We start from the raw sequence: 19888 nt of genomic DNA, 5'->3' as shown, positions 1-19888 counted from the left end.
CCAAACAAACTGAAGTAGTAATTTGTTACTAACTATGAACATCCACAGACTGCTGCTTCCTGGAATGGCCAAAATCGGTTCTTTCTAAGAAACAATGCTGTTCAGCATGCAGTATATTTATACTTTCCAAACGTCCCACAAAACCCTCGTCAGTGTAAGAAACACAACTGCCTCGTTTAGCAGGTTCTAAAAATACCAGAAAGATCCTTTTTGCAAAAGATGTTTTCTTGCATGCCCTAAGCTTGACAGATCAAACGAAGGAATTCTCTTCCTGAAGATTTAATAGACTTTCAGGGTTTCAGTTGTGTTTCTTTTCACAATTACAAACAACACAAGCTGTATAATATATAATAATATAACGTGGGTGGGTTATTGCTTATTCTAGGAGTGTGTGTCTCAGATTTTCTACAGGTACTTAGTCCCAACTGTGCTGTGACTCCGCATCCCAACTGGAATCAGTCTCACGACATCTAATGAAATTCCCAATCTCAATAAAAGGATGCAGGAATAGTGAAGCAGAGCACAGGTGAAATTCAAGAGTCAAACCTGACAAAAGGATAAACCCAACTGAAATTAAATTCAGACAGTTAAATTATACAGCTCAGTTAAATTATGCAGCATATTCTGGCAGTTTTACCTGCATTTCAAAGGGTTTTAGACCTTTTAAGATCACACTGGTTTACACAACTGGACCTTCAGAGGAGAAAAAGGTAATTGTATTGATGCAATACATCATATTTTGTCTTAAGGGCTTTTGGAATTGTAATTTAAAGGTGTCTGTTCCACATAATTGATGAATTCATATCCCAGGGCCTCCATTTACAAGACAACACTAGATTCTACTTGTAGATTCAAAATGATACTGAATCTCCAGTGTTCTCATAATTAACAGAATATATGAAAGCTTAGATCTTGTTAAGGTAGTCTTAAGAGGGTGAGACAGGAAATGTGTTTTATTGTTTTTAGGGCTGGAAAGGACAAAGCAACAACTATTTACAGCCTTTGTTCATGTGGGATTTTAGTGTCTTTTGGCAAGAGCTGAAGATTAGTCACAAAATACCTGAAGGATTTTTGAGAGGTAGAACATGAAGTTTAACTACCTGCCTTTTACTGCTATGCATTTAGAAGAAAATGAAAACTCTCATGAATTACCTATTTTATGAATTTATTTCCTGAAACTCCAGCACAGTAATCCCTTGATTAGCACGTGGAGAAGTGACATGTTTTAACTACTTCTACAGCCTTTTGCCAATGACTTACTATGAAACATTAGGATATCGTTTAAGCTTCAGTTTTAACTGAGATGGATAGACTTAAGGGTCACTTTTGGAAAAGCTAGGAAGCTCCAATGGCAATCATAAAGAACCTGAACAACCACTTAAACCCAGTACTTTAATCAATACAGACAGCACCAATTTCATCACAAGTTAGCTATCTAAAAGTTAGGCCTCTATCCCACTTAGAATGATCCAAGTAACTTTCTGAAGCTATTCATTACTTACTGAGAAAACCTCTGAATACTTCAGAAAACATGTCAGACAGCGGATAAACTTCGATCACTCTGTAAGGTATTGAGCATCAGGCTGTGACTGCATTTCAGCAGCAGTTTTCTGCAGTACATTTGCAAAATGAGTCATACTTGGCATGTGCAGTTGTGTCTGGCGTGTAAGCTTGCTCAATGTATCTACTATAGTATCCAGTCATGAATGGGTTAGTGCTCAACGCAGTATTTCAGTATCAAACTAAAGCATACTGGAATATGTGCAGTTGTAACCTTGACAGAAGCAAAACAGTATCATGGCCTGCAACACTGCCAAAGCAAACGTTATGTAAAGGTCAGCTGGAAAGCACGTCAAGATCCAGTTAATTAGAACCACACTGTCAGTGCTAGCACACCGGGAATGACGGCTGCTTCTTGCTGAAGGAGAGGCAAGATATGGTTCTTTGGCAGAAAAATGGCAAAACCACATCAGTATTATTTTTCTCTTGCCCATTTTATCATCTCTGCAGTGACATCTTCATATTATCATTGTGCTTGCTGAACAGGATGTAAAGTCCTGACTGAGTCACCTATAAAAGTAGGTGGCAAATGTTACCCAAAGCTAGAGAGGCGTTGTATCATAATATCAATCTCCATTTTGGCTTGGCACAAATAAAACCTACAAAACAAAACAAACCCCCCAAAACCCCAACCCCTCAGACGGTGAGACACTGCTACAAAACCAGTACAATCTATTTTTTCAAGCTGTCATCTTTTCCCCTGGAACCGTATTTTCCAATCCTTGTCATTCTGCACAGAGAAAAACGCAATGGTTGGTAGCAAGTCAGTGGAATTCCCAAAGTGCTCTGCAAAATACTAGTGAAAGGGAACATTTCCACAACCCCAAAGTCCGGGCACCCTGCACTGCATGACCAAGGTAACTCACTACATTTAATGGACTGTTCTGTCCTCTTTGAATGACGTAACTGATGGGAGACACCCAGCACTGAACCTTCTTTCTTCATGCCACGTGATGGCAATGAAAGAGGGGTGGCACTGGAGTATCAAGCAGGAAATTCAGGTTCAATTCTGGTGAATTGTCTATTTACTGTATGAGTGTCCTCAGGTCCATTCATTTCAACTATGGGTTTACAAAACTACTTTATTCTGTTTCATATGTGTGTGGTCTGAGGGCCACAACATTAATCAGGTTTATATATATATTTGTCATTTTGTCTTCCCATCCATATTTTTGAGAAACAAAAACACATTCAGTAATAAAATGAATGTTATGGGGCTCTTTATAAGAAACAGCCATTTGACATTAGCCCTAAAGCATTTATCTAACAAAAAGTTATTACAGAAAAAAAAGTGCTATAAAAGGCGTTTAAACTCTCAGACAAACCTCTCCTGAGAAATATCTGCTGTTGCCAAATACAAGTAACCTCCACATCTTCAACTGATTGCAAACAGAGTTAGACAGTCACGTACAAGAGTTTCTACTTGCCCGTTCGCCCCACCCCTATTTTTAAAGAATAAAGCTTTTCAAAAGGGAGTTACAGTAGAACTACTCCTCGTAATTCAAACCAGGATGATGAGCATCCAATAGGGATCTGTCCAGTATCCACTTTAGGAGCTAGGCAACTGTTATACAGGTATGAATAACCCTGGATAAGGTAGTCTGCTATTTTACCATCCAAATAGAGTTATTCTACTCACCTTGTGAACCTGGCTGCTACACGGTTAGTTACACAGCAGCAGGCCATAAACAGTTAGACACTGTGTCTAATCTATTACTGTGCTTAGTCACCAGCAAGCAGGAACATGGGTACACGTATTGTTCTACATACACACCATACTCTCTAAATAAGGTAATACAGCATTTAAATATACATTATGGAGAATAATCAGAATTATATTATCCTCAGCTAGCAGTCTGGGCACAAAATATCCTATGAGAAGTTCCCTACAACATGTTAGCAGCAAGGAGGCATGTGAAAGAGGAGGAAGTGAATTGTACAGATTTACCCACTCTTCCTAGCTTACCTTTTTCTGATTAGCTGGTGACAAGCTTCGGTAGAGCTTCTTGCCTTGCTTGCCAGCATTCCAAATGGTGAATGATGTCCAGGAGCTGAGGACTCTGTCTTCAAGAAACCTGACTCGGTGATTCCAAATGGTTCCCCTGGAGGGTTAGAAAAGGAGTAGATTTTGATCCCCAAAACTTTTATCATTATTATATACCTATATCCATATGGACACATAGACAATGAACGCCTTTAAGATTCATTCACTAGGAACTTCTCATCCTTTAACAGTTTCCTAGATACAATAAATTGGTTTCCTCAATTTATGGCTTGACTGGGTGAATATTCCTTATCTACATCTCTTGAACAAGGTACCCTGACTTGAAAATGTCTTCCATAGGTAATTCTGATAAACACCTAATTGCCTTTCCTTTCTGAAAGCATTTCTTCAAAGAGTTTTTCCCATTTGCTTTATCATGACAGAACACAACACACTTCATCAGAATTGTTACAACTTGTTCTACAATTTGTAATACATCCCCTGATCCAAGAAATGAGATGTTGGAATTAGTTAAAGCAGCACCAGAAAAAAACAATCCCTAGTAGTTTTCTGTGAGATCCTAAAGCTGCCAATGGTTTTCTTTGTCTTGGGAAGAATGTAGTTTTCCTACTAATACCCCTTTCTTCACAGTTCAACCTTGAGCCCCAGAGTCTTCTGACTATATCAAGTTAGTATGGCATTTAAACACCAAAATACTCAAAGACTATGTTGTTTTTTTCTGTTTCAAGTAAGACTTCTGATTCATGAGTCAGCACAGGTTATCACACAGCAGCTACTGTGAACTACTTCAGGTCTTTAAGTGCAGCAGATTTTATAGGAAAATCAAAATCTATTCAACTGTTCTTGATATTGAGGATCTAAACTGTCCAGGTGGGTAGACAGACAGGAACAACTACAGGGATGCTGCTGTCAGTCACCCTCATCCATGGATCAGTCTGCTCCTCCTAGTCGCAACTCAGGTTATCCACAATCCTGTAAGCATTACACCAAGTTTGGTTCTATTTCGTAAGTAAAATACATGAGCATGATGGCTAGAGACGTCTGATGGCCTAGCACTGCAGTAACATCTCACTTCTATGAAACAGATCATCAAATTTCACAAAGTCCTGGACCAGATTTATTATTCCAAATTATTCCTTTGAAATATACCTCTGAGGTACAAATATAACATTTGAGGTTACTGAGATTAACAGGTAACCTAATTTGTTCCCAGAAGTTTGTTACAAACCTGTCTAATATTTCAGTGATAAGAATTTTGTTTTTATTTGCATCATTGCTTCACAGCCCCGAGCTCTGATTTGAGAAACATGCACCCCTCATCGTACTACACATACGGATTCCTGCTGGGATTATTAGTGAGCTCCAGAGAGCCCACTTCAGCGTGCGAGTTCTGAGCACAGCCAAATCCTGCTTAGCACTTCATCACTGATCATGGTGTGATAACTTGGAAGGAACTTCACACGCAAACGGACGTACCCAGGAAAACAGCTACTCCATATAAAATTTCCACACCGTTTCGAGGACTGCAGCCATGCACCAGCACTTTGACTCGTGGAGGAAAAAAGATCTTGGATTGGATTGCAAATCCCTCCTAATGCAACCACAAGCTACATTCCTGCTGCAAAGCTTTAGCTGCTGCTGGCATCCTTTGACACTTGCCTTTTTCCATATACATTAGAGCATACTATATTCCCAGAAGGAAAGTTAAAAGAAAGACATACGAAGGACAAATATTTTTCCAGGATCACTTTACTGGAGATTTCTGAGCTTCTGCTAGATTCTAAAAAGGAATATTACTGCTTTACACGTAAATGGAAAGCTTTTAAAAGTGATTTTACTTTGAAATGTAACTTCAGAAGGGTAACATTCCAGAGGTACTTCAGGATCTGCTCTGTTGAGTGACACCAGCAAGTTTCTTTTCCACTTGAGTTTGCGAAGTAAAGAAAGCTGAAGAAATAACAGGCAACCGTACAAGGCATAAAAGGAATTATCAACTATTAGTTGTAGGGTAAACACTGGAATCTCTACATCCAGGCACACACAAAATGTTCCTAATTGTCATGGAGATGTCCCAGTACATGCAGTATTGATGGCTTCCAGACAATATGCATTTGCTGCCTAGGTGATGGGTGACTATGTTCCACACAAGTCCCCACAGAGGTAAAATTCAAGCAGACCAATTCTCATTGCTGGAAATCATCCACAAAGATTTCAGACTGAAACAAATTTACTGACCCAATCTTATCTATAAATATTATATTGAGAAACGTGAGTGGGGAAAGTACCTAAGGGAATTTCACTCAAATAAAAGGATATGAAAGTTATTACACCCCAAATTAACTGGATCACTGCTCAAATACAGACAACTTTATCTAAGCACCAATAAATTGCTTTCTTAAATACCTGGTTTGGGTTGTGAAAAATGAAGCCAATATATACACAGCACTTGTGATTTTTTTCTTGCATCACTCTTTGTAGTCTTGAGTTAACCTTGAAATACTTTTAACAGTACAAGCCAAGATCATCAGCTCATCATAGAACTAAGGGGATAATTTGGGACTGAGCTTTAGGGTGACAATCACAGACTTAATCTTTGTGAAATCTTGCTCTGCACTAACGACACATCTCATGTGTTGAAACAAAAGGTGTCAGAAGAGGGAGTTTCAGTTGCCCCCTTCAGGTTTCCAGTTCACCTAATTTGCCATATGTTTTGATGTATCCTGAATAGATAACTGGGATTCCTGCCTTGAGGGATAAGGGAATGCCATTTTCCCATCCTTGAAGAGCCAGTGCAGGTGCAACAGGCAGGAACTGTAGCAACGTGCAAAGGATGATTAAAGAAAATGCCTGAAACGATCTAGAAGTTGTACAAACCACTGCTCAGAGATGATTCTCACAGCTATTTTCAGATTTTGCATTATTGCATATTCATAGCCACCAGCAAAAAGCAGGAGGTATCATTGCTCTGCATCATCCCAACCAAAGCTGCTTTTCCTACCCATGTCAGGAAGGATTAAAGTAAGCACTTTCCCCATAGCCTTTAATTTCATTGCCTATATTCAGTTATAACAAGATTTTCCTCAGCCTCAAGGTGGGATACAAATTCTTCTGACTGTAGAGTTTGCTCCTACATCCTAATGCTCCTCCTGCACCCAGCATCTTAAAGTACATTATTTTCCCCATTTCTTTCATTTCCTTGTCACTTTTTTACTTTACTCAGAAGCATCGATTTTTCTACTTGGAAAACCATTTTTATGGCTTATAGAATTTTCCTAAGATCTCACTTGCTGTGGCCCCTCAATACTCATCAGTTAGGTAGTCTGGAAGGAAGAAGAGGAGCCAAAATTCTGCAGGAGTGAAACGAGGGTATTCATGCAGTGGGTGAGAATGATTATGAAGTGTGTTGTTCCTCAGTCCCAAGTAGTTATTACCATACCATCCACCCAAGTAACAATGGAGCTCTGTTAAAATGTGTGGTGACCTACTGACTGAATACAGGAGTCCAGAAACATCTGCTCCACTCCTATTTTGAAATGAAAGATAATGTGACAATAAAAGCTATATGATTTAATGTCTGAGCTCAGTGAAACCTCGCCATATTGCTTGACTGCCTTTCCCCTCCTTCCCCCAGTGAGGCTACATAAGTGAATCAACAGAGCAAAGACAGATGTACAAGTACTTGAGAAATGCACAAATACAAGCCAAATATCCTAAACTGCGCTGGAATTTCAGGCATTGATTACCATTCACAGTAATACCATAAATCTGTAAATCTGACCTTTTCTATATGCCTTGGTCCCACATGCCACTCGGGTAACACCAGACAGGAAGAGGAGCTATTCAAATGAATGGCCTCTTCCACTGGCTTTTTATTCACAGCAGGGTAACAGAGTTCTCTGTTCTTGGTGAATCTCACCTGATAGATAAACCAGAGGTGAAAGAACAGAGAACTTAATCACAGCGAGAGCTGAAAGAACAGATTATAGCCATCTTTGCACGCAGAATTCAAGGTTCTTGCAATCCACAGGAAATTCGGGAATGAATCCCATTTGAACCTTGTCCATACTGGTAAATAAACTGGATTTTTTTGGTCGCTGTTGTTCTGTTGAACTTCATGTGAACTTATTAATTGCTGGACTGCATCGTCCCACTGAGTTATTACATTTACACTGTGTTAATAGGTTCTATTAATGTCTGAGTTCATCTTCAGGTCATGGGTCATTAACTGAGGCATGGTTTGCATTGTGGCCTATTTTTCATGAAAGGCTTACTAAGAAAGACAGAGACTATCAATGTTAATGCCATTTACTTTTCAAGAATCTAATGAAGTCATTAGTTTCCATGTTTAATTGGAGTGCCAAACGCAAGCATAGATGATAAAAATGCAGTTGACCTCATCTTCGTTTCAGTTGGGCAAGAACATGTTACACTATTCCTCTCTCTTGCCTGTTTTAGGATGTTTTTGCAGGAAATGAAGCAGGCATTCCTGTGCTCATCAGTGATATGAGACCCATGCCTCAGAGTACCTCTGAAACAACCAGATCTGTGCTTCAGATCAAGTGCCTGTTCTCCTTCACTTAGATGACACTGGAAGCTTCTAGTGCCTGAAACCAGATGGTTTCAATAGATGATGTAATTTGGGTTATTTCTGCAGAACAAGCTCTTACAATATTACACTTGCTCTGAATACACAGCACATGAAATTACTGTGAATTTTGTAAGTACGCTTCACATTTGCTGCATAAAAGGGAGCTGCCTGAATCTCAGACAGACGGTACAAACCTTATTGTCTGCATGTACTCAATTTCTCTTGACCAAAAGCTTGTAAACTGCGGCAAAGATCAGCTATCTGCCCCAACTGCCTGTCTTCATGAGCAATACTACCAAAAGACAAGCAGTGTTTTATTGCTCATGCTGTTCCAAGCTGACTTTCATCTTGCAATGAGGTACATTATTTTATATACAGTTCCTTTTTCTCCCTTGATAAGATAAAAATCTATGAATTTTACAATGTTTCTATTATACACCAAACTTCTTTTCTATGGTAATTCACACTATAAAGCCAGCTCTGATATTGTATCAAATCAGTGTAATGTAGCTGTGCAGCACAAAGTACACACAGCCCTAGGATACAAGCTGTAACGTGAGATAAAATGATTTAGATCTAAGAGATACAATATGTGGGGATTGTGTGTTGCAAATTCCTGGCTGAAGAGAAGTTTCTCAAAACTTATATTGCTCATTCCCACTGAGCAGGTATCCATGATAGGGTTTAGATGAAATTACAATGAGAACGGTTATATTTCTGTATGCACCTAATGAAATCTAAATATAGACACTGCACTTCATCCAGATTCTGTCACACACCCAAAACATTTAATAACGTGGTCTGATGCCTCCAGGGTAAGGGAGAATGCAAATAAGATCTCGTTTCCTGCTTCACAGATACTTTCACCTCTAGGTATTTGTTCCAGAAGGATACTAATCATAGGAAATGACCTAAAAATCATTAGCGTTGACAATTATACATACTAAAGAACTAAACGCTGCTTGCCAAGCAGCTTTATATATATTTTAGGAAGTCTGAAAATGCAAAAATCAGGCATTTTTTCCCCATGAACAGTAATGGAAGGCACTCAAAATCAGCCCTTAACTGGCTACGAGTGACTGTTGTCTGTGCAGAAAGGATTGAATCACGTACCTTTTCTATAAAAAGTCTTACTGACAACTCCATTTTTCTAAGAATGAAACTAGGCATAAACTGATACTAAAAATAAATAAATCATCGAGTTTCCTATAAGCATCATTTTGATTTCAGACAAGATCTCAATCTAGTTGGCGAGTCTGTACTTCCAGATCCAGCTCTCCACCAACTCTGAAAATTCAAAGACAACATAGACCAATGGCAAAAGGAAAAATGCCACAGAAGAGTGCTCAAAACACATCATAAAAACAAAAGACTTCTGGAAAAGGCAGAAGACGCATTAAATAAGGTGGGGTGACCAAAAGGCAAAGCAGGAAAGACCAGATACAAATTATAAACTTAAACCTTCCTGATGACCCCATTAATTTCTTTATTCTCAATGCTCACCTCAGTCTTCAGAAACAAATGCTGGCCAACCCTGCTCGACTTAGGCAACAAACAGGGGAACAAGCCAACAAGGAGAGGTGTTACACAACCTTGTATTGAAAGTGTGCACAAAATGTTATTAGCAGTAGTACCAGCACGAAGCCAAGAGGAAGAATGGCTATCCTGACTTCTTAGAATGAGACAAGAAAGGCGCCAATTTGGACATCCAAGCTGCACATCTGAAACAGCTTACAGTATTTCCACATTCTCGCAGTATGTTGTAATTCAGGGTGCTTGTGCCACACAACCTTGTAGATCTGAATAAGCAACAGCTTGCAGTAAATTCAAAACAAATTCATTTCCAAGAATAAGATGTTTTCCCACAGATACATGCAACAGGCTTCCAAGAGTTCGAGCATCCCATGATGCGTGGCTGAAAAGTTTGGAACTAACTGCCAGAATGATCACACACAAAAAGGGAAAAAAAAAAAAAGGCCCTTACATTTAAACACCAATAAAAGGCAAAATAATTCACCTCATATTTGTCTGTAAAATCCAAACATCTTCCATTTGCTTGGAACGCCTGTTTCAGACTTAAATGATTTTATATACGTATGTGGTATTTATGATTACTATAGTATTTACAATAATACAATATCATGATATACAACTAAAATGCACACAAAAATGTTTAGTTTCACTAGTTGGTTCTACAGAGCCGTACAAATAGGACTGAAAAGTGTATTTATATCGTTAATCAGTAAGAATACTGTTCGCTTCATTACTACCAGGATTCTGGAATGGGACTCCTAAATAGCAGTGAAACTTGGATAAGTTTTCACCAGTGTCAATGCATAAGAGAAAGAAATAACTTTGGCTCAGCTTGCAGGACATCCCATCACAACAAACACCCTGATGGGTGAAATGAGCATGTACTGGAACAAGCAATCCCCAGTTTAATGTGTTATGTAAGGGCAGGCCAGCACTGTAAAAGCAGTAGGCAACAGCTTATAAGGAAGCACCTGAGATAATTACTCCTAAACATCCTCAGGTGTATTTCAAACGTCCTTATCTGATTTAGATGGTTTAGACCTTTTAAAACAGGAAAATAATATATGTAAATGCAGCACATCATCAGATGAAAGGTTTAGGCATGTTTGGTTTTTTTTCAAAAGGAGGTTTCTGTTGGTAGTGCAAGTTTCTGTTTACTTCTTTCAAATTGAGACAGTTCACTTTGAAATTAGGCTATACAATTAAAATGATTTTTTTTTTTTACATTATGGTTCACATGGCAAAAAAACAGGAGAATCCAATCCCTGCACATTAAAAATCCCAATAAAATTTCACCACGACGATATATTTCAAAAACATTCTTGCAACTGTGTTCAAAGTATTGGAGAAGTTACTACTTCACTGTTTGCTTTAGCCATGTGCAGCAGATGAGACACATAATCAGACAAAAGTATACTTAATCTGCTTTGAGGGTAAGAAACTCAGATGCTTTAGATAACCAGAAAGGGTACTCAGGCAGATTGCAGGATCTCACATGCTCAGCTACAAAGCCTCAGCTGAAGCAATGGAAGTACTGCTGTAATGCAGTCCCAAAAATGCTTCATGGCTCTTACGATACCTATTGTGAAATTATTTCAAGAACAGTTGCAAAGATGAGACAACAACTTAGCATTTGTCCAACGTTAACACGTCCAATGTTAACTCCATCCCTGCCTCACGACATCATTAAGCCAGGTACACTGACAGCGTGTGGGCAAAAGCATCTGCACCAAAGATTTCAGTTCAGCATTTCAATTCCAGCATTACAGTATGTTACTCAAAAAGCAAATTACAGCAACACCACCTTACACCAAGGAGGGTACTACCAAAATGTTAAGTCATGCTTGTTTTCTAGCCTCATTTTTAAAAAATAACAAGTAATTAAACTCAAACTGGTAATTATTTTGCCATGTGATGCCTTGAAGAGACTAAACATCTTTGCTGCCAATCATCCAAGATGAAGTTAAGCTTTAAGTTCTACCAAGAAAATGCAACTTACTCTAGGACGGAGTGAGTGGCAGCCTGTGGATGGTAACGGTACAGCAGGAGGCAATGGTTTACTCGAAAGACTTCACCACCGTTTTGGATGTGTTTGTAGAAAAACAACAGATCTTCTGGAACACCCTGGAAGAGAAGCAGTTATTTCAGGCTAGGAAGTGACCAGCAGTCATACTTACATTTGAAGACACTTCTTATTTTTCTGCCACATGAATAAAGTTTAACATCATTTTATCCATATTACTTCTGCATGTGTCTATGAAGTTGTCTAATGGGTCATTAAATAAACATAGCTGTAGAAAAATAAAGCTACTGAAAAAGCAAGCAGTGCTATTTAAAAACTAAGTACAGCTGACCACAAGGACAGTAGTGGAAAAATAAACACCATCTCATTTTGACATGGGTATAAAGCTTGGTACAGGTTAGTCCCAAAAGAGAGAAACCAGCTGCTGAGCAGTTCATGAAGCCTCAAGTGCCACATAACCAAACAGCTCACTGAAAGGGATCAGTGACTCAGAAGAGCACTTTTTGATGTTACTAATGTTCTTTCTCTGATTGCCATACAAATACATATTCTGGACTCTACTTAGGAAAGGTGAATCAGACCCCATAATAAGGAACCTTAATGAAAACCTTAATTAAAGCATGATGCAATGTCTGAAAGCAAAACTTTTTTCTTGCCACTTATTTCCATGATACATTCTTCCTAATGGGATTGAAAGGATTGCTGCTGAGACACTGCAAAAAACAACCAGCCCCTAATTTCCTAGAACTGTGGCTCTGTCAGGCTCTAATAAGAGATTTCATGATGAGATGCAACGTTTCCCACCTAAAAATCAGAGAATCTTCATGCCAGAGACAGTGTCAGATGGCAATCTTACAGCACATACTATTCCATTACTCATCATAAACATAAACCCACCTTTAAAGATATAGCCCTATAATGGAAGTAAAGTAGTACCATCTATTTTGCAATGGTGAAACTTCTTGAAATATGGCTAGAACTTTTAATTTTTCTATGTTTCAATAGAGATTTTTCTTTCCTCCAACCTAACATGATTTTATCAGGCTAAAAATCTCTGCTAAGTAAACCCAGGTGGGCCAAATAAAATATTTAAGTGTAGCATCAATAACAAGCTGATAGATAGCATGAGAAACTTGAGATGGAAAAGATATCCAAATACATTTCTTTCTGTAGGCAGTATTATATACATGAACAACAGAGGCATAAACATCAACTTCAGGTATTCTAGTTCAACACAGAAAAATAAGAGCACAATAAATAAATTAACAAAAAAATGGCATTTTTTTTTTCCCTTATTACCACAGCTTCTGAGTTTCTTCCACAAATAAGAAAAGGAGATTCTCCAATTAAAATGCTGGAGACAAAATCCCTCTGTGGTTCCCTCTGGCCTTCTCGTTACAAGAGCAATACAATTCAAGACTGTTCCTCATACCCACACCAGACTGAGCAGCCAAGGGGGTCTGGGGAAGGGAAGAGTAATGAGACCAAGAAAGCTTCAAACCCTGGAAAACAAATCTGAAACACTCAATTAAACATATGTATTCTGGGAGAAATTAGAACCAAATCAGGCTCTGTACGTTGCAGCTCCAGACTTCACTACATGATAGATTGATTTAAGATACTGAATTGGGCCATGTTCCCAGACTCTGAATATCACGGATCCTGATCTGGCTGCTTGCAAAGGCCAGGGTATCTCTAGCTATCAATTGTCTTTGTAGATATTGGTCTGACTTCTAGATTAAGAGCTGTAATGCAGAAGCAAACTTTTGGAGAACCTTACAAAACTTGTGCTTTATATGAACCCACTTGGAAAGCCACAGAAGAAATCTGGGGGAAGTTGGAGTGGCAGACAGCAACCACAGTCACTGAGAACTCAAAAACACCACAAACTCAAATTCTTTCCATTTATCTTGCAGCCCTTTCTTATGCTGGTCTTCTTCTTATTCTGGACTTTAAAGGAAATACTGAGAGTCTGCAACAAAGTTTAAACCTTTTCTCTCTTTCGGTCACACGTCAGACTGTGAGAGGCAGGGCACAAATTCTGCAGCACGTATCAACTACTGCAGTAGTCATATTTTGATTCAGATACATTATTATATCACATCCAGATGTGCGATTATCTTTTGGATAACCATTTACATTATTCAAGATAACCATTAGCAAGTATATTACTAAAGAGAGTTACAGCAGAAGAGATCTTTCAAAATGCTGTTTGTTTCTGAGTGCACTCTTGCTTTCCATCAGCCAGCAGAAGTCCTTTGAAATGAAGTCTGCTCACCCCCAGGAAGGAGCAGGTGCCTTGTACTGCTCAGCAGTGGCCTCTCGCATTACAAAGGAGCAGCCCTGCCATGTATTTTTCAGGGGAGGGAAGATGTTGACTGTGTTATAGATCCTGCAGGGATGGGACTTCCTACAGCTCTTGAGCGTGTAAGTTTTTTGCAACACAAGAGTTCCTTCCCAATTGAGATGTATTATTGGATCCAGATGGCACGTTAGACACCGGGAATCTTTGCCAAACAACACAATTTTCGAAGAAAAAACTGTTTAGCCACTAAAGGGATATTTTAATGCATTTTGGGAAAATTAATATCCATAGCTGAAAATACCAATTTAACAAGACAGCATTTCAGCAATAGGCTACTACACGAACAGTTTCAATGTTAATAAATACAACTAAATTGCACAGCTTACATGTTACTGGACTATATACAGAATTTTCCATGTTACAAGCAAAAGCCAACCCTAGATGATCTGCAGCACTAAAGGAGAAACTCACTGGCCTGCTTCACTCAAGGGTGTGTGCTCATAAGCTGCTGATTGCAGCTCCTGGTGAAAATCACTGCTGGTTCTAACCAGCATGCACAAAATGAACATACACTTCAACACTAAATAAGTGAAGGATTTATGATTACTCAGTATTTTGAGCAGGTATCACTTGCTGTACTGATGGTTAATGTACATTAATTCTGCATACACACTGGCTGTCAAGCAGAATCTGCCTTGAGTCAGAGTAGTTCCTTGTTCATGGACCAAACTAAATACTGCATTATTCTTTTCTTGTCATCTTCTCACTGCTTGCTGTTTCTCACTCTTAGCAGATGGCTGTCCATGAAACACTACTCCAACTGCAGCATCCTCAACATATATATCTGACAAGGAGGTGCAAGCCACCTACCACTACAAGAAGAAATCCTGGCTACAGCTTTTGTAACTTCACCATCAGTAACAGTGAGGAACATCAATAGGGATAAAGATACTAAGCAATTTTTGGAGGACTTCTAATGACAGTGGTCTTCTGTGCAATGCTGTAACACCTGGTGAGAGATCATGTTGTAGCCGTGGGACAACCAACAGTAACTACTGCAGAAGTCTATTTTTTGGGTCACCTGGACAGAAGTTACTATTAGGCTGTACAGGCATAAGCACAATGCAAGAGCTGCCTTTTAATGCTAAACCTAATAAAGGAGATTAGTTCTGCCACAGAACAGAACCAATCCGTTCCAACTTCCTCACCCATCACTCTCCTCTCCAGGCTTCTCTCACTCATCTCTGACATGTGCCCTTCCCCTGCCCTCTTCCAGCTGACAGGTGCTGTAGTATGGCAGATTCTTGTGAGCAAAAAAATCAGTGGAGATTCAGCCAGTGGAGATTTCACTCTAACTGGAGAAAATGCAAAATCAAAAACTGAATCAAGAATACAAGCATTTATAACAAAAAGCGATGACAAACAAGACAACGGAATTATATCTAGCAACACATGAAAAAAATTCCCTTTGGTTTGGGAAAGCTGAGCCCTTTCTCTTGATCACAGGCATCAAGCAAAACTGGGCTATAACTTGGCACAGTTTGGAAACCAGACAGTGACACCAGGGTAAGTGTTGGGTAGAATAAGCCAAACTGCTTTAACTCCTCAGAGGAGCCTAAAATTGGTGAATGGAAAGAAAATCAGAAAGGAAGCAACTTTTGATTCCATACTAACCCATACCCTACAGGACTTTGAAACAGTTTGTTTCTATTTTTTGAACCAACTCGTTTCACACTGCACATTTTAGAACATCCATTTAAGAAAGATAAAAATGTCAGCATTAATATTATGCTAAAGTTGCATAAAAAGGGAGATCAGATGGTGTGTATTACAACATCTAAGATTAAACAGGAAAAAAGTTCTCAACTCAGGGTCATTTAGCAACAAAGCAGAGACGTTGAATAAAAATATCAAAGTACTTCTTTTTAAATACATATGCCAACAGCTGCCCAGCAGCATTTCCTCAGAGCCTTGAGCTAAATCCTACAGAAATATCACATACAGAGGGGTTGGTTGCGTGGAAGTGAACACAGACACCCTATGTAAAAGGAAGTACTCCTGCCTCAGAACCAAATGCTGTTCTGCCAGACACTGAACTCTCACTCACCAACAAACATGGTTCAAAGTGTGCTGCTCATGGGGAACAGCTACTAAGCTGCTGAACCTAAAACTAAGTAAGAAATTCCCCTCCAATTTAAATGTAAAGGTGAAAAAAAAAAATAGGAACTAAAGTAATTTATCAAGAATCATCCACTCTTTGGTCTTTCCCTAAAGACAAGTTTTATATTAAATTTCAATCATATTTTCTTTGGTAATGAACAACAACACACTGAAGTTACCATGAATTGAAATACTCGCTAGTTTAACTTCCTTTAGGACAGTCACCAGAGGTATGCAAGCAGACTAATCACAAGCTAACTCCATAGATTTTTATAGCTTCTTTGCAGGATTATCCAACATATTTTAAAGACTCTTTGTACAGATGTCACTTCATTTTTTTTCTGGTTCCCATCCAAATTATGTCTTTACATCATTTTGCCTTGATTGCAAGACCTGAAGCCTGTAACATTTCCTTCACTGTTTGGGAAATGACAGGTTAGAGGAAATTCCAAAGACTGCTTTCATCCAAACGTATTGTCACAGAGAAACAACGATGACAGTGAAGTCAAATGGAAGGGAGGTGGTAAATTCTAAATGGTTTTTAATAACAGACTAGCAGAAAAATGTCATTAGACGAGAGAGATAGGGTGGATTTTCAAACAGCTTACAAAGTGTAATTAATCATTGCCTCTACCACTCTTTCTTTCCTTTTCACATCAAATACCGATCTCTGTTCAGCCTTAACTATACCAAAGCAAAAACATTAGTGCCTGTGTTTCATCCGGATTTTTCCCCAGAGCACCTTGATAGGTTATTTGACAGACTGACTGTAATTTTAATTCATGGTCTAAGAAAACAAATTCCTACTTAGCCTTTTACCTTTCAGGCAGTATTGTAACTGCTTGCCTTTCTGGAGGGAATGACATTTGTGTGCTCTGGCAGAGAAGAATGGAAAAATCCATTAGTTAGCACCTACTAGCCTACAATGTTATTTTAGAGCTTTGCAGCATGTGCTACCGTCTCCTGTGCATCAATGGATATTTTGACACCTCCTCAATTCGTGCTTTTTGTGACCTTTTATCACAAAAATAGATCAAAATTGAGCCCCAGACACCGGCTGGAGCCAAAGTTTGTATTCAGAAAGGTCAGTAGCTTATAATATGCTATTCCAGCCTGGGCTCTTTATCTGAATCAGCTGCTACTTCTTTCAAGGAGGAAGCACTGCATTCTTCATCTGAATCAGTTGGACAACAGGAAGATTATTTCTCATCAGTTTCCTAAAAAATTAGGTCAGAAATATGGTTCTTATGACTCTCCTCCTAGCAGTGGATACTATGAAAAGTTACTTTATAGGCTTGTGCCCATTTCTATTGTATTATCTTCATCTCAGTTAAGCACTTCTGCTTTAATTCTCATGTATCAGCGGTTGTATAAATAAAACCTCTACTATTTTAGTTAATCAGTACATAAAGCAAACCTGTCAGGTTCTTCTCCACCATTTATGAAGATACTATTTAGGATTTGGCTTGGACACTGCCACGGTGATTACACAAAAGGAATATGTTTCCAGCAACTGAAGATCTTGACCAGAAAGAACTTATATACAAAATGGTTTTTGGAAATAATTTGTTAAAAATCTGTTTCATGTAAAGCCTGGATGGAGATGCATGCAAACATGCACATCTACCTGCAGGAAAAAAAGATTACATCATGGCTTATATATTTCTATTCTATCAGTCCATCCATACTACTAACAAACATAAAATCACAGTTTCTTCCATGGAAGAATTATCCTCCATTTGTCCTAAGCACTGAAATATGAAGAACAGGTGTTTGGATTTAACTCCAAACGAGAAATGCAGCTTTTTGGCATGGAAACAGCTTAGCAAATGGAGAAGGCTGAAATGTGGAGATCTGTTGGCCTGTTTCTGTGTTTACTTGCAGCAATAAGACACTTAGAGGTCACACTGTTAAATCCTAACCAATAGTGGAGAGATAAGTGATCACATCAACATTGCCAGATCACGGGTCAGGTCAGAACATACACACATGGGTAAGATCCTCAGGAGTCTCAGTACTAGTTTATAACAGCTCTGTTGATACACAGAGAAAAATCTTTCTTTGCCTCAAAGGAATTCTTTTCAAATTAAAATGAACAAGTTAAAATAATGCTAAATAAGGTGCTAAATGCTGGAAGAGTTAGGACTTTAGGTCCCCTAAACTCACACAGGACAAAGGTTTGACTTCATCGCTTACATTCATTGCTTTGTTAAGATCTGTCATTACCCCTGTCCACAGGGTACTTTCCGAAGGTCCTCTGTATTAGCCAGAGTTTGAGTATTGACATGCTGGACACTTCACAATAGGGCCAAACAAAAAGTTTAACTCATCACTGGTAATTTTTAAAACTAGAAGCCATATCATGCATTGTGGCTGAAAAAAATCATTAGAATTAAGACTGCCAGTGAAGAACCAGTACCCACACAGCACAACACAAAACCCCCCACAAAAATCAGGAGAAAAACCCCCAAACCTAAAAGCACAGAACAACAGCCTCTTTAAGTTAACCTCTTGAACTTTATCATTAGGCTTGCTGTTCAATTGTTGTTACTGTGTTTTAGCCTTCTTGCTTTCTTCTTTGAGCTTAATAACAATGCTCAAGAAGTCAAACATTCTTCAGAGAGTGAAAATACAATAAGTAATAATAATACAAAAGAAATAAGGAGCATGGGTCAGCAGATGTGGATTGTACTGGGAGCCATTCCCACCTCTTCCACTCACCTACCATGCAATGAAGGACAAATCTTTTCACTGCTCTAAACAACTCTGTTCTCTGTCTGCTGTCTCCTGGAACTATGTTTTTGTTGGCAGCCCAAAGAACAATATTTTTATATCCTCATGCATACATATATACATGTGTAGGTATGTTTGTGTGTATATATACATACTACATGGCACAGGAGGGCTTCATTTAGAGGCTATAAAACAAATAATAATCTGTTGTAGTTGAAATAATAACATAGGAAATGGTGTTAGCAGAGGGGTTTTTTTTTTAGACTACTATTGCTATTAAATGAAAGCATTTCCATTCCACCTCTAAAATCCCACTAAAATCATGCAAAGCAAACCTCTCAGGTCCAAACCACACGGAATAGATCCAAATGTGTCTGAATTAGGTCTCTTTGCCAACATATTTGCAGTTATACCACAATAAATACCACCAATAGACATCCCTGGATTTTATTTCATAAAGATGCTGATGAGCCTGAAACAACCAAATGGAACTCATACAGGAAATTCTTACAGCAAAAGAATGTCTAACTATTCATGCAGGAACACTTCTCTGATAACAGTCGTTTAATTTGTTAAGTAACTTTTCCTCAAGGATCAGGACTGAGAGGTTACATCTTCCAAGGAAAAGCCTGAGAACTCAGATTGACAAGTGGGTACAAGACAAATGGATGAATAAGATTTAGTAATAGTAGTTTTATGGCACTTTGTGACCTCTCCTCCTCCCTTCTTTCTTCATCTTAGAGACATAATTTTTTCCCCTTAGGACAATATATTACCATCTTTTTGCCATCCTGCACCTTTCTTCCCTTCCAGTCCCTTTCCGCAAATCTACCTTACTTTTCAGAGATGGTTCATAATGAAACCATGAACAGACTTTTCTTGAGCTCTCAGATCTATTTCAGGGACTGAAGAGGAGCTTGAATGTCTGAATCCTCCTTTAAGTTTTCCAGATATGCTGACATGTCTACCAAAGGTGCTAGA

The 19888-nt window shown here is 38.7% G+C and overlaps 1 protein-coding gene across 5 annotated transcripts in view; it reads right to left on the bottom strand.

Annotated features, from left to right (window-relative positions):
• Positions 1–19888, bottom strand: part of B3GNTL1 (UDP-GlcNAc:betaGal beta-1,3-N-acetylglucosaminyltransferase like 1) — a 118249-nt gene that overhangs the window by 11113 nt on the left and 87248 nt on the right. For all 5 annotated transcript variants that reach the window (XR_009743764.1, XM_061455617.1, XM_061455618.1 and 2 more), the window contains 2 exons: positions 11686–11810; positions 3527–3662 (listed from right to left, as the gene is read on the bottom strand). Coding sequence is in view for 4 of the 5 variants with exons in the window: in XM_061455617.1 (XP_061311601.1) it covers positions 3527–3662; positions 11686–11810 (261 nt within the window). In the remaining variant the exon portion in view is untranslated. The remainder of the gene's footprint in view (positions 1–3526; positions 3663–11685; positions 11811–19888) is intronic.

This window comes from Pezoporus flaviventris, unplaced genomic scaffold, assembly GCF_033815535.1.
Source record: "Pezoporus flaviventris isolate CSIRO_AGI_PZ_B2104156 unplaced genomic scaffold, CSIRO_AGI_Pfla_v1 ptg000020l, whole genome shotgun sequence".
Classification (NCBI taxonomy): domain Eukaryota; kingdom Metazoa; phylum Chordata; class Aves; order Psittaciformes; family Psittacidae; genus Pezoporus; species Pezoporus flaviventris.
Note: the sequence above shows the minus strand (reverse complement) of the source record. Positions and strands in the feature narration are given on the sequence as shown.